General features: G+C 36.8%; 2 protein-coding genes across 14 annotated transcripts; one reads left to right on the forward strand and one right to left on the reverse strand.

Annotated features, from left to right (window-relative positions):
• The first annotated feature begins 348 nt into the window (after positions 1 to 348).
• Positions 349 to 8,746, forward strand: SLC24A5 (solute carrier family 24 member 5). Its single transcript, XM_009644012.2, has 8 exons — positions 349 to 415; positions 1,835 to 1,918; positions 2,010 to 2,113; positions 2,435 to 2,535; positions 3,359 to 3,642; positions 4,389 to 4,595; positions 7,480 to 7,581; positions 8,143 to 8,746. The coding sequence occupies exons 1-8, from the start codon at positions 349 to 351 to the stop codon at positions 8,463 to 8,465; spliced, it is 1,272 nt and encodes a 423-aa protein (XP_009642307.1). The 3' UTR covers positions 8,466 to 8,746.
• Positions 2,058 to 22,246, reverse strand: MYEF2 (myelin expression factor 2). 13 transcript variants are annotated; one of them, XR_004842651.1, is made up of 17 exons: positions 22,022 to 22,161; positions 20,758 to 20,810; positions 19,487 to 19,494; positions 19,296 to 19,389; positions 18,255 to 18,446; positions 17,429 to 17,582; positions 16,959 to 17,008; positions 16,809 to 16,872; positions 16,568 to 16,669; positions 16,317 to 16,367; positions 16,176 to 16,244; positions 15,793 to 15,891; positions 12,745 to 12,816; positions 11,298 to 11,506; positions 11,122 to 11,173; positions 9,116 to 9,333; positions 4,642 to 7,631 (listed from the first exon to the last, which is right to left on the reverse strand). XR_004842651.1 is itself a non-coding variant. In XM_035899367.1 (17 exons), exons 1-16 carry the CDS (start codon positions 22,059 to 22,061, stop codon positions 9,824 to 9,826), a joined length of 1,395 nt encoding a protein of 464 aa, XP_035755260.1. In that variant the 5' UTR covers positions 22,062 to 22,161; the 3' UTR covers positions 8,285 to 8,341; positions 9,789 to 9,823. The 13 variants fall into 13 exon arrangements, 11 of the variants coding, with proteins under 11 accessions (XP_035755261.1, XP_035755262.1, XP_035755260.1 ...); XR_004842652.1 differs by lacking the exon at positions 4,642 to 7,631 and adding an exon at positions 8,259 to 8,341; XM_035899367.1 differs by lacking the exons at positions 4,642 to 7,631; positions 9,116 to 9,333 and adding exons at positions 8,285 to 8,341; positions 9,789 to 9,909.
• Positions 22,247 to 26,840: the final 4,594 nt, after the last annotated feature.

A 26,840-nucleotide genomic window follows, 5' to 3' on the forward strand; every position in this document is an offset into this window, starting at 1 on the left:
CGGTCAGGAACTCCGCCCGCGGGCCTACCCCGCACCCCAGGTGTGCAACGCCTTGATGACAGCGCTGCAGGTATCGGTGTTGCTGCAGCTGTCCTTGTCCCTGAACGAAAACCAGATCTCTTTCAGAGAGAAATCCACTGTAGCTATCCCCCAGCTGTAGTCCTGACGCACAGCACTACAGCCTGAAAAGCGGAAAGGTAGTGGGATGTGTAACACCTTTGTACTCGACTTTCAGAAAACAGGACGGGTTGTGTCCCTTCTTCTTCATCGGAGTTTCCTGAAGGATTTTTTACACCCCAGGAGAGAAAGGATGGAGGAGTCGTTATCTATTTTATAATTATACTTTACATGATTTTGGCCGTGTCCATTGTGTGCGATGATTACTTCCTACCTTCTCTGGAGATCATCAGTGAATGTAAGCGAACATCCTGATCTTTTTTTCTGTAAAATTAAGCAGCTTAGTGTAGAACATTCGCTTTAGAAAAGCTTCAAAGTTAAGAGTGCTCTGGAGACAAAACTACAGAAAGTTCCCAAGTCTCCGTAGTGAGAGTTACCAATACAATTTGATACAATGTATCAATATATTTTTAAAATATACTCTGATTACATTCTGCACAGGCATTCATTTAAAATTTGCTTTCCTTGTGCCTGGAGGAAAATCTTGTAACTTCCTCAGTATTAACTATAACTGCTGAGATAACTTTGGGGTGAGCAGCAACACAGCCAGGTTACTAGTAAAAGAAAATAAAAGGGGGGGGGAGTGGGTGGTGGTGTAAACCAAGAAACCAAAACTCTCCCTGTATTAAAACATGGCAATTAAGTACCTTGCTCAAGTTTCTGTATTTCTCTCAAACTAGTGAATGAGCATCAGGCTGAGCTACTGTTTACATACTATAGGTATGACACAGGAGGGGAAGGAATACCATGGTTACAGCCATCCTATGAAATCTAATCAACCTGTAATAATTCCCCTGGCTTCAGCAGACCACTGAATTAAAGAGATGGTCTTGGCTGAGGGCTCAGCTTTTCATTGCCAAGAATTTAAAAAAATTCCCTAGGGAAACGCATCCCTGAACACTGGAAAACATCCTCCAGGCCAGAACACTTACAGAAAATGCGAGCTTAAACATCGCTGTAGAGCTGGTACCTTTTTTATTGATGATAAACAAGCATTTGTCAGACTCTTTCCATAGTTAGCCATACGTCCCTGTTCTTAGTGTGCAGAACTAAGTGTTCCCCAGAGTGAGTTACATTTCAGAAACAGTTGACTTACCAGAACAAAAATCTCATTTCATTCAAGCAAGACACAGGCTCTTACACTGTCCATACGAAGTGAAAATTTAAGATCGCAGCACTGGTTTGAATTTAACTAGTGTTTCTCGTATGTGAAGACACAGTAGCATGGATTTCCCTGGAAGATAGATAGACTTGACATGGATCACGTAGCAATATCGCCCTAGAGTCCAAGGAATTTCCCCACAATTATTACCCATATGAAAGAGTTAAAGCCCACAAACGTATGCCTGTTCTACATTTTAAGATCATACTCAGATGTCTTTTACTATCAGTACTACTTTTCTGGTTTTTAAATTAATTTCTGTAATACAGTTAGAAATAGATTAGCCCAATAAATGAGGCTATGTTTTCAATATATTATTTTACCAATTTTGGATAAATGCATTAACTGTATGAAAGTAAGCAAAGTTCATTCTATTAAACCGTAGTAGCTTCTGCATGATATACTAATGCAACTAATGGGTACAGACTACTGAAGTGTATATATATATATATAATTTTTAATTTTTTTTAAACAATTCTTTTGCTCTATCCTCAGGCCTTGGCCTCTCTCAGGATGTTGCTGGAGCAACTTTTATGGCTGCTGGAAGCTCTGCTCCAGAGCTTGTCACTGCTTTTCTAGGTAAGAGACATATGTTTTGACTCCTCAGAATCTAGAATTCTTTTCCTTGCATGCCAAACTGAAACATACCAGAGAATCATTTTCCTTATAGGAGTCTTCGTGACAAAGGGAGATATCGGCATCAGCACCATCCTTGGCTCAGCAGTTTATAATCTTCTTGGTATTTCTGCAGCTTGTGGGCTGTTTTCCAGCGTGGTATGTATCAACTTTGATAGTTCTGCTCCTAAGAGCCAAATGGTTATCCTTTCTGATTTGCCAACAAAAGCCAAGAGAGACTTACTATGACAATTGTCAAGTTTATTATTTAGTAGCAAAACCAGCATGTAATCAGTTTTAAGATAGCTTGCTATGAAAGTTTTTAAAAACACTAACTTGTTAAATAGCATACTTAAGTCATTCCTAGGAATCTTAAATTTTTACATAATATAGAAACAACATATTGATGCAGCATTTACAGCACTTAGTGAAAGTATTACAGACAAGTTTAAGAAAAGTAAATGAATCTGTGATCTGCAGGTTTCAAGGCTATCCTGTTGGCCGCTCTTTAGAGACTGTCTGGCATATACAGTAAGTGTAGCAGCGGTCCTTGCGATGATATCTGACAACAGAATTTACTGGTAAGAGCACAAGTAGTGTTGAATTCATGTTGACTGGAGATTAGCGAGACTGTGTTTTGACAAACAAACACACCCAACTCCCAAACTTCGAGTATCCTGAACTGCCATTCACTAACCAAAATAAACATCCTGTTGGCCTTAAACGTAGAAAGTCACAATGCTTGTAAAGATTTTTACTTACACATTCAAACCCTGCATATTTAGTTTGATCTGCATAGGTTTGTCTGCACAGACTTCACAATTTCTATCACAACTGTTTTGGCCTAACAGTTAGCCTTCATAGTTTACTCCTTTTAAGCCTTTCCTTTGTTAGCATCACCATTAAGAAAAACATTTGTCTGCCAGAAGCACATCACAAGCTTCTGATGTTTTAACTCTCTTCCATCAACACCGAAACTCCCATTGCCTCAACAAGTCAATCAGGTCCAGCACTACCTCTCTGAAGTTTCTCACTCAAAATAGCACACACTGTCCCTCTCTTTAACCATCACACGAAGGCTCAACTTCACAAGCATCAGTAAGATGTTCCATCAGTAAGATCCCCTGGAAAACATGCAGCTATACAACACAAACAAGATTCTGCAGGAGAGGGGAACGAATCAAACTGCTGAAAGACATAGAGACACTCATGAACTTCCATGACAATGGCCAGACAACTCCAAATAGATGCTTTTGTGTTTTCCTTTTGCTACTCATGCAAATGTTCTCTCTCTCTCTCTCTTCCCCCAGACCCACCCTCCTCACCCCCCACCCCCTTTTAATGAGTTAAAGAGTCAGGGTTTTTTACATTACATGTTAGGTAAAAATCTGTTTTTCATTCTAGGTATGAAAGTGCATCCTTATTACTGATATACGGGTGTTATATTCTGGTACTATGTTTTGACATTAAAATCAACCAGTACCTCTTTACAAAGTTCAGTCCCTGCTGTACGTGTTTTACAAAAGCTATGGAAGAGAATGCTGAGCAGCAGCCACTGGTTGGATGGAAGGAAGAGAGTCGACCTCTAATTCGTCAACAGTCAAGAACAGATAGTGGAATTTTTCAAGATGAGCTGGACTACTCCCAACTTTCAACAAGCTTGCATGGGCTTGATGAAATCTCTGAAGGTAGAAGTATTATTACAGTTGTCTCTAGCACTCTGCATGCCTGTCTGCGTTAGTTCTAATAAAAAGCAGATTCTGAGATATTAAGATTTTGTTCACAAAAGAGCTCCAGGATAGTATTTAAGTAAATAATTATTCTCTCCCTGAAGTACAAAGTTAAGCAAAATCAGCGTGGTGGTATTCATATGAAGATAGTTGCTAGAGGAATGCTAGGATAGTTGCTTATTTGTGTCATCTTAGAACCATAGACTTGCATCAGTCTTTGCTGTACATGTTTGAAACTTCCCACCAACACCTCTTGTAAAATGTAGCATCAGCTGAAAGACACGCTGGCACTGTACTAATACATACTGGTTTCTTACCATGATGGCAGGTTCATAGCCCAAAATATGCATATCAGAAGTAAAGGCATAGCTATGATGTGGCCACAGATCATCAGTTTCCTCTTCACTTAGGCAAAACACAGCAGTTGGTACTTACTCTTGGTAAATGTTTTGTGTAAACCTTTACAGAAAACCTCATTTTTCATGCACCTTAGTTTTCTCTTAGTGACATGGTAATAAAGAATATTTGATTTCAGAGTTTTGTCCAGTGTGGTATAAGTAATGGGTAAGACTACAGGTAGAACTCGAGTAAGTATTTTTTACCTGTTTTCAGTATTCTCACAAGTAGAGGCCAGCAACAAGGACTGTATGCTACAGATTCAAACTCAATGCTACAATTTAAAGTAGTTACTTTTTCTTCAACAGATCATCCAAGTGTCTTCACTATGCCTGAAGCAGATATGAAGAGAATTTTGTGGGTGTTATCCCTTCCTGTTATTACGCTATTCTATTTGACTATACCAGATTGCAGAAGACAGTTTTGGAGGAACTGGTTCATGGTGACATTTTTAATTTCAGCAGCATGGATTTCTGCAATAACTTACGTTCTTGTATGGATGATAACAATAGCAGGTAGGTACCTAAAGTGCTGCTGCTATACAGAATCAGCCAACTGAGAATCACTGAAAAAAGTTTCTCCCTGTGAAGAGTTTTCCTTTCCACAATTAACAGTCAGTTTAGCAACACATACTTTGCTGTAGAAAAAAAAACCCAAACAAAACCAACCAAAACTTATGTTTGACTGCTTAGTTTTCCGTTTTCCACCTTCTTCCATCTAATGAAAACCACTTTACAGTTTAGCTGCTTCAGACTGCTTACCATAACACGAATGAGAATTTGTTTACATAGCTACAAAAAATATCCTATATTTAAAAAGAGACAGTTCCACTAAATTGCTTCATTAAGTGAAACAATTAGATACACAGCAATAAACCTGTGAAGTCTGACAAACATGGAATCCACCAAGACTGGACATAAAGGTTCAGGGTTCTGTAAATGATCTATTATTTCTATACTTACATATTTTGAACACTATAGCGAGAGATTTGGCATTAAATTAACTGCCTAAAACACCTCCCAAATTTTTGTACTATTTTATCTCAACTATAGCTTCGTGTATTTATTAAACATTCTTGGTGTCTGTATACCTCTTACAAATCTGCATCATAAAGTAAAAGAATTGCATTTAAGTGAAAGAAGGGGTATGAACTTGTGTATAAAAACATTCTCTTAAAAATATCTTAAGGTATTAAAGGTCTCCTCATTTCACTGTTCCTCCAGACAGCAGAGAAAAATCCAGTTTTTAATTTCAAGAACAAGCAGAAAATAAATCTCTAAACAAGAAAGAAACATTACAAAGCTTGCCATTTCTACATTATAGCTCGCTAATCCTACTCAACTACTCTGCTAGTTCAGCATCCTAAACTTGTTTTCAACTTAAGTTCAATGAATAACTCCTTGTTCGATGCAGAAACAGACCTACATATTTGGTAAACCTTGGAGAAATTATTAGTAGATCACTGAATGTAACACTCACCAGGTTCACTCCTTGGTCAAATAATTTTCCACTTGTATCTAAAGAGCAAGGGTTTACCGTCTGAATGCTAGACGCCTTTGAAACAGGATTCAAATGAAAGTTATTGCTGTTCTACTAGACAAAGCACTAATTCATATGAAAGCAGGTACACTGGAGATTCAAACAGTGTATTAGTGTTAGTCCAGTTTGAAGAGTCATCACAGGCAGTGTTTGGGTCTTTAGCCCACTACCTCTAGGTCAAATATGTTCTATTTACATGTTAAAATGCTAAAAATTACACACACATTATACTCAAGTCCAGGTTCTTTCATGAAGGGTGACTCAAAGATTCTATCTGTTGCATAAATAGCCTATCAGAACATCACAAAGGTATCACAGCTGGGGACTAAATTTTAATGGTCAAGAACAAAGCAAAAGAAAATTTGACTACTTATAGCAAGATATTGCTACTGATACACAAAATTAACTAAAGGCTAGAAAAATAAGACCATTCTCTCTTTATGGTCAGTTGCCAGAAAAAAGCCCTACATATTAAATAGAAGATAAATCTAGCTAATAAAAATTAGATTCACCTGAGTTTCGATTCTATCTTACAACCTTCAGAGGGCTAGAAACTACTGTTGGGTACATAAGGCTGATTCATTCATATTTCACCTTGGTTTGCTTGGCATGAAATGTTATTTTCCAGCCTGGATGGTTTATAAAAGCTGATCTCATTGGTCCCTCATCCTACAAATCTCTTACATTAGGAGTGATGGTAAATACAAATTCTGCAACAGGATCATGTTAGTCCCTCTGAACCAACAATACTTTCAAACATAAATTTACTGGGCTGATGTAGACTAAGCTGGTATGTACTAGGCAAGCACTGCTGACCTAGCTTAGAGAGTACTGCCTCTTACTTTAAGAAAACTGTTCTTATTAGTGTCTAAATATTGCAAGTAAGAATTCAGATTTCAACAAAAAAAAATTAAGATACTTTTTAGTGAACAAAAGTTTAAGAAAAACTTTATTACTTAATAGTTTGAATAGAGGTATCAAATACTTCAGCATATTGATGCTTGTGAATGGTACAACTGCCAAAACAGTTTTGAAGACCTGAATCCCTGGATTTTCAGTGAGAAATCAATATGCTTACAGGACATGCGGGGCTAAAAAAAAAAAAAAAAACAAAGAGTGCGGAAAAATAAGCTGCTGTTTTAATAACAATTCCAAACTTTTCTTAATTTAAACCAGTATTTGCCTGAAGAAACTCACATTTCTAAAGGATTACTTGCACCTACTTAGAAGTCATATAAAAGTTCTGCATTTTGATTCTTCAGAATCCAACAAAAGAACTTCCTAACTGGAGTGAAATGGTAAAGCCATGTAGTTGAGACAGTATTGTAGTAATGATCTTAATGACTCTCCTCCCCAAGAAAACTCATGTTTTTACTCCCCCTTTAAAGAGTGGGTGATTATAAATTATTGCTTCATGAGACTTTTGAGCACTAATGAAATGCTCAAAAACATAGAAGACTACTATATTTTCCAGAAATTGAAGGGAAAAAAAAAAGTAGTAAGTTGTTAGATACTTAAACTTCTACTGTATCTGAAAGAAAATAATTAATAGTTGGTATTGTCTTGACCACCTGAGGTGGTCACTCAGGTCTTCAAGAAACTTAAGATGGTTACTATACTACAATTTCTTTTTTATTTGATTGAAGATCAAGGACAGGATGATATTTCTTTGCTGTTCTTAACTACTTCATGGTTCAGTCACTTCATATTTAGTCAAGTTAGCAGATAGATTCCTTTTGAAGTTACTGTATGATTACTAATCCTTTCTCCAGCAAACAAAGTCCAAAGCAATTTCTTTGGATGAAATTTGAACTAAAAAAACCCATACTTGCATTTTCTACCATTATTTATCAACTGCAGGTGAAACACTGGGGATTCCAGAGTCAGTAATGGGTCTCACATTACTAGCAGCAGGAACAAGTGTACCAGATACAGTTGCAAGTGTGCTGGTGGCTCGAAAAGGTAAAGATTTTAGTATTCAGGCTCATTCCAATGGATGTGTTTAAAAGGTACTATGAAAAAAAAAAAAAAAAAAAAGAATTCTAGTCAACATTTCCAGAAATTCAAGAAGTAACTTCAAAATTTTTTCTCCAGATTCTAGAGCTTAAGTTTACTATTAATAAATAAATAGCTTACCTGAAGAATCTGTGGCTCAGACATTTTAAAACCTCTCAAGAGTATCTCAAAGAAGTATTCTAGATTGATTTGTTGTTGATCAAGTGTCAGTTTTACCGCAAAACAGAATTGTAGGTCTTGGTATTTTAAACATGACTGGATTTTATAATAGCCTATCTAGCTTATTTTAAGTGCAACTGTGCAGATGCTGGTGATTTAGGGAGACTTTTTTTTATGCTTGTGGTACCCAAAACCATGTTCTGTAGAATCATGACTATAGTTCTTTCAGTGAAATCTGAAAAGGATGCTCCGTGAGAAATTGAGGACTGAGCGTCTGTTCCTCCAAAACAGTTTAGCAATTTCATACAATACAATTAAGTGGACTTATTTGTATTTCTTCTTTTACAGGAAATGGAGATATGGCTATGTCTAACATTGTAGGATCCAACGTATTTGATATGCTCTGTTTGGGAATACCCTGGTTTATAAAAACTGCCTTCATAAATACATCAGGACCCGTAGAAGTGAACAGCAGTGGTTTGACATACACAGCCATTTCTCTTATCTGTTCTGTCGTTTTTATTTTTCTGGCAGTTCACCTGAATGGCTGGAAAATAGATAAAAAATTGGGAGCAATTTGTCTAGTACTGTACTTAGTATTTACTCTATTATCAATTTTATATGAACTTGGCATCATAGGGAACAATCCTACAAGGGTCTGTGGTAACTAGTTTTAATCAGTGATTATACTGATGAAAAAATTAAAGCAGGAGAGAAAGATCAATTTCTTCATTTAGTCAAAATAAAAAAAAAATTCAAAACTCCCATTGGGCTCTAAATCTTATTTACAGAACTAAGTCATGTCATTAAAGTAATATTAAGTAGAACGAAAACATCACAGCCTAACTGGAGCCCTTTCTTTTAGAGTCAAGAATTACAGTATGACTACAACACACGTTAAACCAAAATTCTGAAAAAAAAAAAGACATCTAGTTTTTACATTACAATGTTGATACACAAAAAAAAAACAGAACACTAAACAAATCCCACTATGCAAACTTGAGATTAACAGAGAAAATGGCTTATTTTATTAAAAACAGTATAACCATTCATTTAAACTGAATGACTAGAGACACTTGGCCTAATTTTCCAAAGGCGCTGAGCATCCAAAGCTTCCACGGTCTACAGGGACCTGCAGGTGCTCAGTGCCTCTAAAAAAAACAACAAAAATCAGGCAAATTGTCTTTAAAAACCAAACATAGTAAGATTCAGTTAACAAGTATCACAGTATATTAAACACTATACTGTTAAAGGCTGGTGGGATTTAAAAGTTCCTTTTTACAGCTTTTGTAAGCATACAATGTTACTAAAAATGACTTACTAGGATAGAGAAGCTAAACAGACATAGGAATGTTCCTGAACACACAGTTTTAAATTATGCATTGCGATCCAAGCGTACATCAATTTCTCTGCCACTGATTTTTATGCCGTTCATTATCCTACAGGCCTTTTCAGCAGATTCTGGTGAGTCAAATCTGACTGTTCCACAGCCCTTTGATTTTCCATTCTCCATTTTTATTTCTGCAAACATTACATGACCTGAATAAATAAGTTAAACAGCTGTTATTTCAAGTCTTCAGGGCACTAACAACTTAAAGAACTCATCAGAAGCGATAAAAAAGCATTTTTAAATATAATCTAGGGGAACATATGAAATTAGCACTTTCAGACCGATGGTATATTCACTCATTCAGGGAAGGTGCACAGGTTAAAACAGCAGTGAAGAATCCAAATTAAGATCCACTGTTTCAAATCTTTCCTTCACACTAGTGTAAGATGAAGTCTGCCTGTATTTGACCTCAGGTTTGAAACAAAGTGCTCTATAAGGCTAAGGGAAAGTTTTGTGTTTTATTTACCAACACTGCCAGAGGTGTGATCACTGACAGGCAGTCTACCATGTTTATCACAGCAACATGCCAAGCAACCACAACAATGGAGCAATTTTGAAAAGAAGCTGCAGAGCAAAATTAGAGCCTTTAAAACAGTAAAGTTACCAGGTTAGGAGTGGTGGAAAAGTAGCATGCACTATTCAATTCCTGCAGTGGTTTCTTGAGGTTGGACACTCAACATTTTTATGTAGATGTCTTGGTATCTCAGAATGTTCAATGCCTGGAACTAATGAGTTTTTGCTTATGGTATGTTGTAGCACACCACTCCTGAGCCCCCAAATCCCACTAGGAACAAGAAATATTTCCCTAAAATACATAGCTTTTTATTTTTAAATATCATATAATACAAGACTGGTCTTTCACTGAAAGAAATTGAACATATGGAGACATGGTCTTTGTATTTCCTTACGATACTGGCGTGAATACAGTCTGTTGCCTGTATTTGTGCTTATAATTCTTAAAAACAATTCAACATAATTACTACATCTGCTAGTTGCTGAGGAGATAATAAAAAAAAAATCTGAACTATCTGAAAGTTGCCCAGGCAGTTACAACTTAAAAAAATAAGGAACCTGTTTGGCTATATCCTCCAGCTACAAAAAAATTTGGGAACACTTGAAAATTTTTCATGGTTGAACTGTGAGTTCTAATTTATATCAAATCTGCAAATAGCTGTATGAAGACTGTCTTAGGCATGAGGAGTACATTATATATTATTCATCTTTTCTGTCTCTCAAAATAGGAAAAACTATCTGTAATTCAGTTAAAGCTTTCCATTCTGAAAGTGTGTTTTCAAAACAAAACAATCATATTTCTATACCAAGCTTCATTTTTCATTCACTTCTGTGGAAAGACAACTTTTCTGAATTAGATAAAGAATTATTGGATATTTGCAGCAATGCTTTATCTTACATAAAAGGGCCTTTATTTCTTAACATAAAGGGGAAGCATTACAGCCCGCAAATATGTTAATCAGGATCATCTATGTGCATAAAAACCAAGCTGCCACTTTGGCAAAATTACTAACTCTGATTTGATGCAGCACCATTTCTGGAAGTAATGCATAACCTGGACAGGCCCAGCCCCCTGCATGCATTTGTCTCAAAATAAATACTACATTATATACTCTGTTTTGGCCAGAGGATACATAATACCTGCATCAAAAAAAAAGCTCAAAGAGTAATTTTATTAATGGAACAGGTTAAAGTTTATAGCAGATGAGCACTCGGAACCAACATAGCCCATACTGTACCTTGGTCTCATGTGTCATGTCATGCCTAAAAATTATTTAGAAAGGTGGGGGAAGTAAGAAAAAGTAGACTAGCCAGACTCTTCTTCAGAATAAGGCAACCACCTTGTCTTCCTGTCCTTATCTAACGAACACCATATAAAACATGAAGTCGATGGAGCTGAGCAGGGATAAGATTCATATACATACCACATTGACTGAATTTCTCCTTTAGCTTCTGCCAGGTCAAGTCAAAAGGAAGCTAGAATAAAAAAGTATTATTAATTACAAAATATTACAAAGAGAAAAAGAGCATGTAATCAAATATGCACACAAAAGAACCTCATGGTTTCAACCTCATGGTTTCTATGTATTCAAATGCTTACATTTCTCACAAATATCTGGTTGCCTTTAGAGCCTAATCTCTCTCTCATGCCACTTCCCATTGGGCCAGGCACAAATCCTCGATCGATATCGATGTTCCTGTCCAGTCCTCCACCCATAGCTGGTCCCATTCGATCAAAACCAGAACTCATCCGATCCATCCCCATTCCTATTCCTCCAGCCATACTGTTCATACCACCCATTCCACCACCTACACAGAGAAAGACAAGGAGGATAAAATAAAAATCTCTTTTTAGTAAAAAATGCACAGGTATTTTGTAAAAAAGAAAAAAAGCACAAAACCAAAAAACTTTTGTGTCGGGAGAAAAAGAACTTTAATAAAACTGTTGTAATACAAAACATAACTTCACATATGCACAGTGATTTATCTAGTAGCATGGCTAATATTCTAAGTCAAAGTATTAGAAGATACAATGTGTCAATTCTAAAATAAAAGCAAAAACCAAACTGCATCAAGCTATTAGTCAGACCATCTAATGTAGTAATATGTTGAACATAAGAATTAAGATTGAAAGGCTGTCCAGTTTAATTAATAAAAATTTGATACCCTGTACCAAAAAGAGCACGAGTAAATAACTGTGACAATGTTAAGATACAGATCATTTGACCATATACACTGTTCTTTATTTTGCTTCCTGCATTCACATCCAGCTTTACTTACTGCAGCCACACTTAATGACACAATCTTCTACAGTAAGCATATTTTGCAGAGAACAGATGTTACTGCAAGTACTGTGAAAAGCATGGGCTTTCCCATGATATATGCAATGAAATATACTAATGTATATTATATAAAGAACTAAGATCAGTGGCATTCAAATAATCCTATTATAGTATTTCTGGATTCCTAATTAAAAATTAATGTGAAGCAAAACTATCAAGACCATTCATGAGGAACCTCCTCTTTAAGACATACACCTCTCAAGATTGCCACTAGCAAGATTTTAGTTTCTCATCTGCTCTAGCCTGAGGAACTCAGACTTTTTGCTGTAATACAAACTCAGTATTGGAGCTTTGCACAAAATTAAACTGAGTGATAATCCGAAAGTCAAGGCTGATTTTTTTATTTCAATGATGAGAGATAACTGAAGCTCAGCTTCACGAAATTCACACAAATAACTCTGCCTATTTGTCTTTTTTCTGGAATACAAGTTTATCTGAATCACTTCTCCCTCCAAACCAGAAGTTAAAATAATTTCAAAACTAAGATTAAGGGAAAGACTGTATTAGCAAGTTTTCCTCTGAACTTTTACCTCAACAGAACAGCTTTAAAAACTATTAAACTTGTAGTTACATGCAACAGAATTCTACTACTTCCAGCACTTGCAAGACACTACAGTGTAATAAAAATCCTCTGATACAATTACATGTACACAGTATCATTACATTGCCTATGTATTTACATTCTATTGAAACAAGTTAACCTACTCATTCCAGATCTTACTGGGCCCATGCTAGGCGCCCCCATTCCTCCTGCAAAAACACCAATCATTGCACCACCTAAACAGAAAAAAAAAAAAAAAAAAAGTGACATACCACCATAAGCATAAACCATACCACCTGAGACATAAACCACCAGTTAGTGACAACAACAAAGTACATGCTGATGAAATGCACTGATCTCAATGTTACCCGGCAATTCTTTTCTGCAGAACACTTTAACATTTACCTTTATTATTCAAAAAGGAAACATCTATTAAGTAACATTAGTTCCTCCTTCTTTATTATGGGATTTAAACTACTCGGATTTCTTTCTAGCTTTTCTCTCCACTAACAGTCTGCCAGCAGAAACACCTTAAAATTAAATGAGCTATTTCCCACATTGGGAAGAACAGCCTCAAAACTGACAGGTTCGGCTTATTTGAACTTCATAGTACAGAAATGCCCGAGCTTCTCCCATTTTTAAGAAACCTATGCAAAAGCTAGGAGCAGCTCTCCCTGTGTCTGTCTTTAGAAGATGGAACTGATAGAATGTGATGGGAAAAAGGGAGAAAGAAAGGGAATCAATTCTTAATAAAAGCTATTTGGCAGAACCATGGAATCTCCAGAATGGTATCAGAGACTGATTCTAGAGTGGGGTAAAAATAATTCTTTTATTGAAGTGCTAATATTAATAAAAGTAATCCCAAGGGAGCTTCTAGAATTGTAGAAACTCAAACTACATTCCTGTCACTGCAGAACAGAGTGGGTCTGTCAGCTTCATTTTTCTTGCTTGATTGTCATACTTAAAAGCAACAGCCCAGTTTCTACTTATGGCAAAATAGATCAGTAACTGTTGTCTTTAGACTAGACACCATTGTTTTAGTATCTAAAAAAGGTCACTGCTGGGTTTTCTGTTAGATTCATTTTCTCCACACAGTTGAAAACAGCAACAATTGCTCCCTGCTGGTCTCTTGTGGGAAATACTTGTCTCCTCTCAGACATGCTGTCATAGCCATACCAGGACCTCAAAAAACAGGGACTAACTAGCCTGTTTAAAAAAACTACCAATTGTCAACGCCAACAGGATTACTCCCAGCACTTCAGCCAACAGTTTGCATAAGAGGAAGATCTTAATACCTATTCATTAGGCCAGAGAGGGTCTTGCAATGAAACACCAAGGGAATTTTTGAAATTGCTGTCCACATAACTTCTTTGCCCTTAAAAAGAATTGTTAAGAAAAAAAATCCCCACTTTTCCAGAGCTAGAAAACCATAGTTGTTTCTGAGTGCTCCCCAGTTACGCTCATTCTTTTAAAAACAAAAAAAGTCTCCCCAAAAGTCTAAGATACAAATTAAAAAAAAAAAAAACCACACACTGCCTGAAAGCTCAAATAATCCTAATAAGGAAAATTTCAGCTGTCTCTGACCTTACAAACGTCCTTTACCTGTACTTTTTCCCCCACTGGCTTTTCATCAGAAAAATTGTATGCTCAGAGATGCTCTAGGACACAAACTTTGATTTTTTGGATACTTCAAAATTTTGGCAATTTAAATGGCAACTCCAATGATTCTGCTGCAAATCAGTCTCATTTTCACTAATTGATGCCATAGCTCAATCAAAGATAAATGTTTTAAGTTGCCCCCCTTGAAACTGACAGGGTATTAAAGCCAAAAGCATTCACAGCATTTCCTTTCAACCTAAATATTGTCATAGGAGTACACTAGGGTCTTCCCTGCCTAGACACAGTATCTATTAGGTATTACATTTGTAAATCCCTACAATTTCCTTCCATTACTTAAGGATAACTTGGGAAACTCTTATCTTGGTTCTCAGAACAGTATTTAAATGGCAAGATTGCTGAGAGGTTGTAAGTTGAAGCTTGCCGGATCTACTGAATGAATGACTCCCCACATCAGCTTCTCAAAGTGGCCATGTTCATGCATTTCATAACCAATGTGTGTTACCAGAAGACTCAGAAGTCTACTGCTTGCGTAAACATTTATAACTGAAGTGGCTTTGGATTTGCACTCCAGAAACAGATGTTTATCCTATGTTGCAAGTAGACAGAGTGAAAGCATACACTTAATTTCTAAGACATTAATTCTGAGACATCAAGACTAACTGAACTGACAAACTTATTACATTCTTATCACTTCTACACAATTACCAGTACTCAATTACCAGTGCTCAAAGAGAAGCACACAGGAGTTACCCTTTGTTATGACTTGCCCAAATTAAAAAGGAAAAGGAAAAAAAAATTCAATTTTTAGACTGGATGAACCTTACGTTCTTAGCAGCTCTTCTCTTTCACAGTGGGGAATTAAGGGAGGGGGAAAGGGAAGAAAATGGGGAGGAGGGGGAAGAAAATCTGTCTCCTGTAATGCAATCATCCAGGTAACAGTATAGCAAAAAAGTGCAAAAAGGCTCTACTGTTAAGCACTTCCAAGCCTATTAAGATAGAAAAGTATCTCATTTGAGGGAGCCCAAAAGTAATAAAATTAACTCTGTCAACAAGACTTCATCTATAAACAAAACAAAGCTGGCTCAGTTACAGAAGAGGCCGGTAAATCCCATTCTGAGCTGCTTGAGCTACAAAAGGCAGGAGGAAAACAGAGGGCACCAAAATTCACCATTCCTATCCAGTGCTACCTGATTTTCAGAAAAAACAATTTTCCAGCATGCATTTGCAAAAGCAGGCTCCTGGAAGTTAAAGAGGTGGTACATGGGCAGCTTGTTCAGGATTTCCAGAAGTGTATAGTTTTAATACCCAAAAGACTTAATACCTCACAAAGTTAACAGTATGAAGCTAAACACTCTCCTCACATCACTATTTTGTTTATATTTTACAGATGGAAAAAAAACCCCATGCTTTAACCTCCGTCCTAAACAGTGGCTATTATAAATACTCAAATTACATCCCTGTAGTAACAACTCAGAGAGAGGGAACAGAGGAAGATGACCAAGTGAAACCAGGTCTCTTGATTTTTCTTCTAGTAAAAAACTCTTCCAATACTATGTCGCAACATGCCACCAGAAATTTAACAGTTACCATACCCATCCTTCCAAATGAATCTCCAAAGCCACGGTTCAATGCCATGTCACTACGACCAAAATCTCTGTCCATGTTTCCTCCCATTCCACCACGGAACATTTCTGCCAAGAACAAAGTAAAAAACCAGAATTACTCTGTTATGTACATCGAAGCTGATGTTCATACAACACTTTTTTCACAGCTGCTTGTTTAAATAGAAGTGGATTTAATGTGGAAGTCAGAGGCACCTATTAAATACTTAACTTCCACACCAGCTCCTTGCCTGCACTCATGCCACTGACTGTATTTCCTCAGGGCCCAACTACATTACCCATCCCTAAAGGAAGGACTTCTATTAAATAAATATTAGCAAACTACTAAGTGCATGGGAACAGCGTTCACCTACCTCCCATTCGGTTGACTCCAAATCCTCCCATATTAGGCATTCCTTCCATTCCACGAAATCCAGCAAGTCCTGTAAAATAAGGAAGTGTTTTCTATACAATATTAAAAAAATAATTAATGCAAAGAATTTTACGGCACGTACCGCCTCCCATTCTATTCATTCCGCCAAATCCTGGACCATCTATTCCCATACCTTTAAATCAAAAAGACAAACACCATTTAGAAGACAGGTAAGATCCTAATGGATTTAAAAAAATGCAGAGACAGTTAACATCTCAAAAGCACACTACACAAGGCTTGCTTTGTCAAGAGTATGTCATTCTTCCAAACACAGAAGTGACAATTTTAAACTTAAAGCTCTGTGAAACTTAAAAATTAAGAGCACAGATTTACCTCCTGGACCCATGCTCCCCATTCCACCACCCATGCTCAACTGTGTTGCACTGATGGGCTGTCCACCTGGTCCAAGTCCCATACCAATGCCACCAAGACCACCTTGAAAACAAAAATAAGTATCACCAGAAGATTTTCTTCCGTATCATAAAGAAACCACAGCAAGCAAAAGTACTACTAAACTGTTCCAAGACTGTATCAACATGTATTAAGTGCAAGGAGTAGTAAACAGTGCACTCACGAGGTAATTGTGAAGTTTTGCTGTCTGCAACACGGAAATCTTCATGAGGAACTGATTTGTCATCCTGATAAAAAACAAGGATGTTACACTACAATCCTTTCAACGTTTTGGCAGAGACATGTAAGGTAGAAAGATACGTAAGCAACTTACCATTTTTACATGCATGGGTCTATCGAACAGGAATTGTCCATTGAACATAGCTGAAGAAATGCAAGTCAAGGAAGGTAACTACAGAAAACAATTTAACTATTTCAGAAGAATCACTGTAAAAACTTACTTTATTTCTGCACCATTTTTAAGAATCTGTCTTTCCTTACCTCATCTTTAGAATGCCAATTCAAAGGCCAGAAGAGACTACACAAGCTGTTAGGTATATAAAAGTTAGTTTCACACATCACGTTCCCCCGTATTTTAAGCTTGTTCAACTTTATCAGGAACACCTTTTTGGACTCTAGCAGTAAACTCAGTCACTATTAAAAATGCAATCCTCACAGTATTGCATTCTGCTCCCTATTACTAGCTACAAGGCAAATAAGCACCAAAATAAGCAAAACTACGCTATCAGAAGCCATTAGAGACTAATCCATATCTGATCAATTATTTTTCAAAACCAAGGATACATATTGCTTGAACAGCTTCAATTGCTTGTTCAAAGGTAACTGTTCCCATTCCTCGACTCTTGCCGTCTTTATCTTCTTTGATGTCTGCACGCTTTACGGTTCCAGCAATGCTGAATACCTCCTTCAGTTTCTTCCAGCCAACTTTAAAGTCAAGCTTACACACAGAAATACATTAGTGATTTCAATGCATATTTCTGTTCTGCCATTGCACTTTGAATATTTTCTGCATTGTTGTAACTCTTCAGCTTCACAAAATGCTTTATATATGTAAGTAACCAGGATTTTGTAATATACATGCATAGCAGCCATGTCCAAAAATGTAAACTAAAAGCAACAATTTATATTACATATACATATTTTACTTTAATTAACATGTTAACATTGAGAAATGGATGGGTTATTGTCAAGAGCATCTATACTCCCCACAAGTCTCCTTGCAGACATAGTCTTTTGCGCAAATACAGAATTTATGCAATAAGCATCTCCAACAAATACAACAGTTTAAGTTAAACTAACTAACAAGATAAAGTGAAGTGTATATTTAATTAAAAAGAAGAAATGCAACTGTAAATAGTGAAAAGATGTATAAAATATTCTTTCGAATCAACAGATGACTGCAATAATCAGAAGTGCATGTCAGCCTCAAGAGTTTAACGTATCTTTCACGTCCAAAATCTGAAGACATATCCAGCATTTTTAGCTGAATATGTTAATTGTGAACTAACATTTCCAATTTCCTCTTTATGTTAAAATTGACCTATGCAGGAATACAAGATGTTTTACAAAGATCAAATATTACAGTTACAAAATACACTTTCAAACTTACATTAGCAACAAAAATAGTGGACCCAAGCCTGCCTGCCTGCAAGTTACTGATAACCTCAGGAGGAATGTTTGGATTATTGAGGATAGAAGGTGGTAAATTCATTATTCCAGGTGCCACATCAGGTCCATGTCCTCCTGGAAACTGTCCTCCTACACGCTGTAGCGCCCTACGAGCATGTTCACCTTCGGGATCCTGAAACAGAGGCAAAAATAAAGCCAACTTAATCATCGACAAGAGGACTGGCAACAAACAAAAAGGTACTATTTGAAATTCTACATAAACCCATCAAAATTATCAACTAATATCCTTGTCCATGTCAGAGGGATCAAGAACTGAATTACCACGGAGACCTAATTCCCTCACCTCTAGAGGTGGGTCCTTTCAGATGAGGGTTGAGGCATATTGGCAAAGCACTTGTTGAGGAAGCGTGCACTGCCACTTCACATGCTGTACCTAGCCTATGGACAAGTAGAAAAGATTTCAATCTAAAGGACTGTCAGTCTAGCACCTTCTTCCAAGAACTGAATTAATTTAATTAGGGTTTTTTTTATTCTTTATTAATACCATTATTAAAGTTCTAACAGGACAAAAAGAGCTGCATCAGACACCATCATATACTACAACACTATTAATTTCACTTTCCAGTCAGCACAAGTTCTCTACTTCCAGCTCCATTTTTGCACATATGTAGTAGTCCGATACTCATCTCATTCTACATCATATTTTGAAGCAGCTAAGCAATGTAAATATTGAATCATTTAGGTTGGAAAAGACCTGATGACACTAAGGTAAGAATACAAAGTTAAAGTTGCTTCCAAGAAAAAGAGTGTTAGATTATTTTGACTGTAGGGCACACTTTTTGTCAGTTCACTTGGGTCAAGACCTTCGGCAAGCCAATAGGCACTTTAGCCCATTAGGAAAATATCATAAAAAAATTAAACTAGACATGACACAGTTATGATGCTCAAAACACTGCATTGTCGTCTCAGTAATTATAGTATCTGCGCTATTTAAAATTAGAAACAGCAGCAATAACCATACCTCTTTAATATTCAGGGGTCTTCCACTAAGATCATATTTGTTCATAGTTTCTAATGCTTTCTTAACAAATTCTTCATCTTTGAATTCAACCACACTTAGAGGGAACAAAACAAATAAAAGTTTAAAATGTTAAAATTAACAGAATGTCTAGATAGTAGTGTGTTTCTACAGACATAAAAAAAGTAACTTACCCGCAACCCTACATCCATGATGATTTGTCATCATATGAAAAGAGAGGAAAAAAAAAAGTCAGTCAGCACATATGACAGAGCATTTAAGACTCCAGTTAAAGATCCCAGCTCACTGTTAAATGACTATTCAAGTTATTTTCAGCTTCAAAATCCATAATACATGCTCTTTACTGGTAGCCAAGCTGAATTTCTCCTGCTTTCTCAACATACATACCTTTCAAATGCAAGAGAATACATTATCTTTTACTCTCTTTGAGCCAAGCCAGAATTAGAAAAATGCCACACAGATCCATGTAAGGACAACTGGGGAGAAGAGGTGGAGGGGGGAAAGGGTGGAAAGAAAAAAAAAAAAACCAAACCCAAAAACATAACCAAAAACCAATCAAGACACTCATCGTGTCATTAAAAGCTGCCCACTGACTACAAAATTCAAATCTACCTACATCAAGTATACCGGTACAATGAACAAGGAGTCTGCATACCTCTTCAGTATTACTAGAGTAATTGAGAAATTACTTTGTAAGAAGATAACCTTATTGACTGCACCAGAATCCTTCTAATAAAGCAAAGAGTTGAGGATTGCTTTAAGCAAAGCTGACAGCATGTTTTAGTTTTAACAAGCGTTAAAGAAAGTCATTTACAACAATTAATACAACCTCAGTTAAGACTCAGACCTGCATTTCTCATGTTCTCACTGCAGGTTCAGAGCTACTATTGGCCAAACTTTTGACTATTTTTAAGACGACAAAGGAGCTTTAACAATCTTCACTCTTAGTGCCTCATTGCTGGCACCAACCATCTGCATCCATTTAGTTTAAAGAAAGCAAATACATTAATCCAGAGTTTATAGTACCAACCCTGCAAAGCTGTCAAATCAGGCACTTCAAACAGTATATTCTTAGCTAACATTTTATACTCATTGGCCCCAAGAAGAGAATACTATGCTAACAAAATTTAAATAAAATCAATGGCTTATCGAACATCCCTTATATGAAACAGATTTGTACCAAAACAAAGATGTTGGCTAAAAAGAAAAATTAAGTAAATGCCATTTGTTAACATTTACAGAAGTATTTTGTCCTTTACAGCCAGCTAGTTTGAGTTGCATGGAAGTGTCAGACTACTTCTAATACAAAATCCTCAAGGCTATCTTAATGAAAATCAGTGTAAAAATGAAACTTACTTTCCAATAACTGGTACAGGTATTATACAAAAATAAAACTGCTGAGGAACTTTTAAACCTCTAGCAGATTTTTGCCCACGGCACTTACCCTTGATTTTCCTTCAGCATCCTTAAACAGCTCCACGTATGTAACCTCACCAACTACATAAGACATACAAAGGGAAAATACCAAGAGACAATGCATTTAAACACCAGTATCTTTCTTTACTGTGCCCCTGTGCACAACTCTACAGAGAAGCACCTATTATTCACCAACAATCAAAACCAGACCAACATACCTCCTGTCAATGGCTATATAATTTAGCTAATTTTCAGAAATATGCAGCAGCCACATTCTCAAAAACTAAAAACAAACAACTATAGTTAACCTAATTCATACTACAGATCATATTTTGGCCAGTATGATATAGTTGGTGAACAAATTCAGATATACACAGTCCCTTAACCTAACAAATGAAACTTCAACATTCACTGGGAAGTGTTACATTTATCATCCTACTCACAACACCTGTTTTAAGGTGACTTTCTACCTGAATGTCTTCAATCATAAGTTTGCCTTCATAATAACCAAATTTACACATCAAATATTTCACAGCAAGCCACTCACTTTCTAAAGTAGGAAGTTTCAGTAAATAAACCAATCAAATAGTCACGTCACCTTACAACAGATAAACCAGCAGTTACAGAAGGGGGGGGGTTGGCATTTTTCACAGCCTAAAAGCCAAGTGTGCTTTGCATTACTTTTGAAGAATCAAATTTTCAAGGAAAACACAGAACTAACTTTTTACTGAATTCATGTATTAGCATTATTTTACCCCAAACTTGCAATAAAATGTTTGGGGTAATAAGATTACTCTACCAGAACTGCAACAATAGTAACTAGCTTTTAATACAAATCTCCAGACAGACAGTTATGGCAGTAGTGACAATGCAGACAAAGTTAATTCCACAGCCAGATTCCACCAAAGAAATACAAAACAACTTTTGAAAGACATCCTTTATTATTCATGTTAACACACTAAATGTGTTGCTTAAATACAATAGCCCTTAAAAAAAGAATCTACAAAGACTACAACTAGACAAAACACAATCTCTTTAAGAAGTCATGAGGTCATGCATATACTCTCTACTGTCACACTAGAATGGCAGAAGATTGTAAGCACTTCATTTACCCATCCTACCCTGCAATGCAATTGTCTCAGATGAAAGAGGGAGAAGGGAGATAGATGTACCAAGTAAAGGCCAAAAACAAAAAAAAAAGTCAAATCAAATTTGTGTGGCTCAAAGGACATGTATATTGTGTTTAGGTTCTACCCCTTTCTATGTGGAGTGCATTATAAGGAATAAGTTACCTTTCTCTCTCATAAGATCTTTAATAGCTTGCCATTTCATGTCATACGGGATGTTGCTAATAAAAACTCTATTACGATTAACAGTCTTCTTCTCTCCAGTGCCTGCATTCTTGTCCTTTGAATAGGGGTGGAATCTATTCTTGTTTCCAAGAGAAGGGATTGCCTTTGGTTTTGCAACGTACTTCTCTTTCACAGGTGCTTTCTCTTCTTTTGCTGTCTCATCATTATCCCTACATTAAAAAAAAAAAACAAACAAATTAGTCTTATGTTGGATCATTAGACTATTATACCTCCTATATATGTAGCTGTATACCTCCTATGCTATTAAAACTCCCAGGATGTCAAATGCTGCTTTTCAAATTGGGAAAAATAATTCCAAAATATGTTGCTTTATCTAGAACAAAAAAATAATGTGGTAATAGATTTATTCACTACTGTAAATTCAGCACGATGGTACTATGAAACTACTACAAGTATTGAAATACGATGACTCAGCTGAAAAATAAGCAACAGCATCCATGTTTTGGTGCTTCAATAATTTTCATATCAGACTTGGCTATGTTACATGATATTCACCACAGAAGTGAGAGTTGAAATGGTCCAACTTATGAAACAGCTTGGTATACTTAATTCAATGCAATAATTGTACATAAAAATCAACTCAAATTACGTTTTATTAAGCACATAATTTTTATTTGTAATTTGTGCTTTTAGAAAGAAATTAAAATTTGATTAAGAACACCAAATGCTCTTTCACTTTCATTGCTTAACACTACTAGAATTTGAGAACTTGCTAAATGCATAGGAAATATGTGTGTTAAGATATGTTCTGCATCCAAGACTAATTAAGTCACCAGGTATTATCCACTAGAAACAACAACAAAAGACTTCTGGCCCTCAGTCTTTCAAAAATTTAGCAACAGCTGCTCTCCTTTTAAAATCTTTCTATTTTTAGATGAAAATGCAGGAAAATTTGCTTCCTCTCTTTTAAAGCAGGCCAAATCTCACTTTGATAAAATTATACACTTTGAAGAGAATTAGATGAAATATCTGAAACTCTTTAGCACTCTTGATAGTGTTACTATGAAGAGGTGATTTAGCATGCTAACAGAGGATCAAGGTGCCTAATTGTTACTTTAAAAAATGAGAACCACTGAACAGAAAGGATCCAGTCATCAAGCCATTAAACAGATGCTACTTAGAGATATACATCAATGTCTAGCTCAGATCTCACTGCAGTTAATGAGAAACTTTAAAAGTACTTTTACACAAATGTTTATTTTAAAGAGCCAGCATTAGCCACTCAAGTTAGAACAGTTACAAGGAAATGTCCTACAGGACTGTCAAAGTGATTGATTGTGAACCCTCCTTAAATTACATCACTATCTTTACAATTTTTCCCACATTTCTGAAGGCTTAGTTTTTATCTCATTTTGACACTTTGGAAGGTTTCTGGTGTAAAATTAGCCAAAGCAGGCATTTCAGTTTTACAACCACAACGTATGGCAAGATCACTTATTTTGATTAATTGAAATGAATATTTTCAGCTCTCTTCATAGTCATTAACAAAATGATGAGTAAGTGGCAGTCTTGCATTAAAGAGCACATGCAAGCTGCCTTTCATGAAGCTAAACATATTATCTACTCAAGCTTGGGCACTTTTCAGGGTGGAATAAATTCAAATACCTCCGTATTTCTCCCATGACTTTTTCCCAAATTTTGAAGTACTCATGATATGAGCTTCACAGTCCTCACGTTTACAAGTGGATTAAAGGAGGATAAGCAACTGAGAAATGTGTGGACACTCCTCTGGGCTAAGTATTTGTAAAATTTAAAACATTCAAAGTCAACAACACGTTATCTCGTTCAAGCATCCTCCAGCTTCCCTCTGCATCATCCTTCCTCCACACCAACCTGTCTCTTGTGGCAATATAATTCTTGTGTGGCTGTATAATGAACTGAAATGGGGGAGCAATGCAGGGAACTGATGGGAGATAGAGGGAGAGGGGTGGGAAAGAGCAGAGCATCAGGTTTTCCAGTCAGATCAGTTCCTTCCAATGCCATCCCACTGGTGAATGCAAAACTCCTGCCCAGTGAGACCCCTAGTAAAATCCAAGTGCTTCCTTAATTTTTAGGATTAGAGCAATGGTTTCTCTTTAGCCTTTTAAGCTCTTTCCTGCTTAAAGGATTATGAAACAGCCCCTGGGTGCTCAGGAAGAGCCAGTCTCCAAATATGGAATCCACAGGCTCTACAAGACCTGGCTGTACAAACCAGTAGAGAACACAGAGGATACGAGTCTGGCATAAACTCTGAAATCTAGGAAACAAGATGACACTTCACTTAAGTCTGGGGATCACAGCCAGTCTCCTGAAAATAGAGGATTAAATAAAAAGCAATCCTTCTTGCAAAAATCATCTGCCAAAACCAACAGGCCAGTGAACAAGCTGGAGGCAGAGAACCTTCTGTGGATGTAGCTCTCATCCTCCTCCTTGAATATTAAAAATAATTTCAATCAAAGAACACATTCAAAGCAATGTCATGTTAGTCACCTACAGACCACAGAAAAGACAGTTTCAGAAACTATGAATTGACATTTTCTTGGGGGAAAAACAGTAGTAATTTTGGCTCTCTACCTTTTGTATGAATGAATTACTTTATACATTTAATTAATATTGGTCTGTGAACCCCATAGCAGATTTCTAGGGTTGAAAAAGAGATGCCTACATTAATTCCTTAAAAAAAAAAAAAGGGACATCCTCATTGATTTAAAAGAGCAATTTTCACCTTTTGAAAAATAATGCCTTTGAACTTCCTTGTTTGGAGACAAAAGACAAGGTTTCCATATATAAATACAAAACTAGAAGCCTAAAAAATAATAAGCCAAGATAAATCAACATGAAAGCCTTAAAAGCTGGTTTGTTTGGTTTGTTTTTTTTTTTTTAAACAAACTACATCTCAGGTCACAAGTGTCTATACAAATAATAAGATCAGCAGAGACAGAAATGCAAGAAGTCCACAACATATGATTCTAAAGCACGTAGCTCAGTTTAGCATTGTTGCACTGAACAGTTCCACTGCTCAGTACAGTCAATTTAGGGAAGTGTGCAAGTTGAGACCAGGGTTCCAATTTAACCTGAGCGCTAAGCAAACCTGGCTACTGGAATACTTTTTGTAGGTAGTACATTTCACCTGCACACTGACAGCTTAATCCTCCGTACATGTGTTTTGGGGAAGACTGGAAACTGCATGTGAAAGAATAAGATTTGAAACTCTGTTACCAAGAACTCTGCATTATTTTCAAATGTAAAGTTGTGATTTCTACCACGCAGAATGACTGGGATTTTTCCTTTGCTTGTGATTAGTTTTGGAGGGAAAAGAAGAAAATTGTTGACAGAAGGAGGGACACAGAGAACTTTATTCATTATTTTAACAGTAGCAACCCCAAAAGGCAATAAAACGTTATACGCCTCAAAGGTGCAAAAGGATCACAGTCTTCCCACAAAAATTCAATCGTAATTTGTGTAGCTTAGAAGCTGAGGGCCAGGCTCAGGCGAAAAAATAAAACAAAAAAACCCTCACAGAACACCGCTGTTTTAAGGTAATGTGAAATTTATAATTTGTAAACTATCTGAATTTCACAGGGAGTCAAGTAAAGGCATGAAGTATGCCTTTATTCCTCCAGCTTTATACTGAACTTGATCCCATGTGCATTTTTGAAAGACAACAGTATCAGACCTGGGCTGCTTAGAACATGTCAAAACTTCACAGATCTCAACAGCTTTGATGTACTGCAACAGTTGGTCTACTATAAATGTATTTTCCCTCCAAGATATGAATGAGGTCAGAATAGATATTGAAATTCCAATGATAATGAGGCCAAAATGGAGTACTGTGTCCAGTTCTGGGCTCCCCAGTTCAAGAAGGATGAGGAACTCCTAGAAAGAGTCCAGAGGAGAGCAACTAGGATGATAAAGGTACTGGAGCACCTCCTCTACGAGGAAAGGCTGAGAGAGTTGGGCTTGTTCAGCCTGAAGAAGAGAAGACTGAGAGGGGATCTCATCAACGCATACAAATATCTTAAGGGCGGAAGTCATGAGGATGGAAGCAGTCTGTTTGCAGTGGTGTCCAGCGACAGGACTAGGGGCAATGGGTGCAAACTGAAACATAAGAGGTTTCAGTTGAATATGAGGAAGAACTTCTTTACTCTAAGGGTGACGGAGCACTGGAACAGGCTGCCCAGGGAGGTTGTGGAGTCTCCTTCTCTGGAGATATTCAAGGCCCGCCTGGATGAAGTCCTGTGTAGAATGCTCTAGGAGAGCCTGCTTTAGCAGGGGGGTTGGACTAGATGATCTCCCGAGGTCCCTTCCAACCCTTGCGATTCTGTGAAAATCCAGTTCACGTACAGAACCACAACCCTTAAAGCTGACATGAAGAACAACCGAACCCACAAAAGGTTACCCACCAGTTCTAGAGAGCTGGTACTTCTGGCTCCCTTACACTACGTGTTCCTTCTAGACCTGCTATACGAGGCACTGCTTACATATTCCATATATGATAATGTTACTATTTACAAGAAAAGTTTGTGCATGTATGTAGGGGGTTTTGTTCATTTGTTTTTAAAAAAGTAAATCACTATAGGGCTGTCTTACCATTCTCACACAAACAACGATCAGTTCAAAGGCTTTACAAACCAAATCGCTACGTTAAGAAGTAAGAAACGTAAGTTAAGAAACGGAAATGTAAACAAAACCAGAAACGATCCAGAACACCCCTTGCACGGACGCGGCGAGACCCGGCCTGTGCGAGGCCCGCTCCAGC

This window comes from Egretta garzetta, unplaced genomic scaffold (assembly GCF_000687185.1).
Source record: "Egretta garzetta isolate BGI_Z169 unplaced genomic scaffold, ASM68718v1 scaffold287, whole genome shotgun sequence".
NCBI lineage: Eukaryota > Metazoa > Chordata > Aves > Pelecaniformes > Ardeidae > Egretta > Egretta garzetta.

Bases quoted from the DNA above. Each gene is read 5' to 3' on its own strand.
- SLC24A5 (XM_009644012.2), top strand. From the start codon at position 349: ATGATTTTGGCCGTGTCCATTGTGTGCGATGATTACTTCCTACCTTCT. The intron at 416-1,834 runs GTAAGCGAACAT...CTCTATCCTCAG, and splicing joins TCTGGAGATCATCAGTGAAT to GCCTTGGCCTCTCTCAGGAT. The intron at 4,596-7,479 runs GTAGGTACCTAA...TATCAACTGCAG, and splicing joins ATGGATGATAACAATAGCAG to GTGAAACACTGGGGATTCCA.
- MYEF2 (XM_009644011.2), bottom strand. From the start codon at position 22,061: ATGAAATGGCAAGCTATTAAAGATCTTATGAGAGAGAAAG. The intron at 17,009-17,428 runs GTATCCTTGGTT...GCATTTCTTCAG, and splicing joins TGAAGCTGTTCAAGCAATAT to CTATGTTCAATGGACAATTC. The intron at 11,174-11,297 runs GTAAGCATTTGA...TTTTTATTCTAG, and splicing joins ACCAGATATTTGTGAGAAAT to CTTCCTTTTGACTTGACCTG.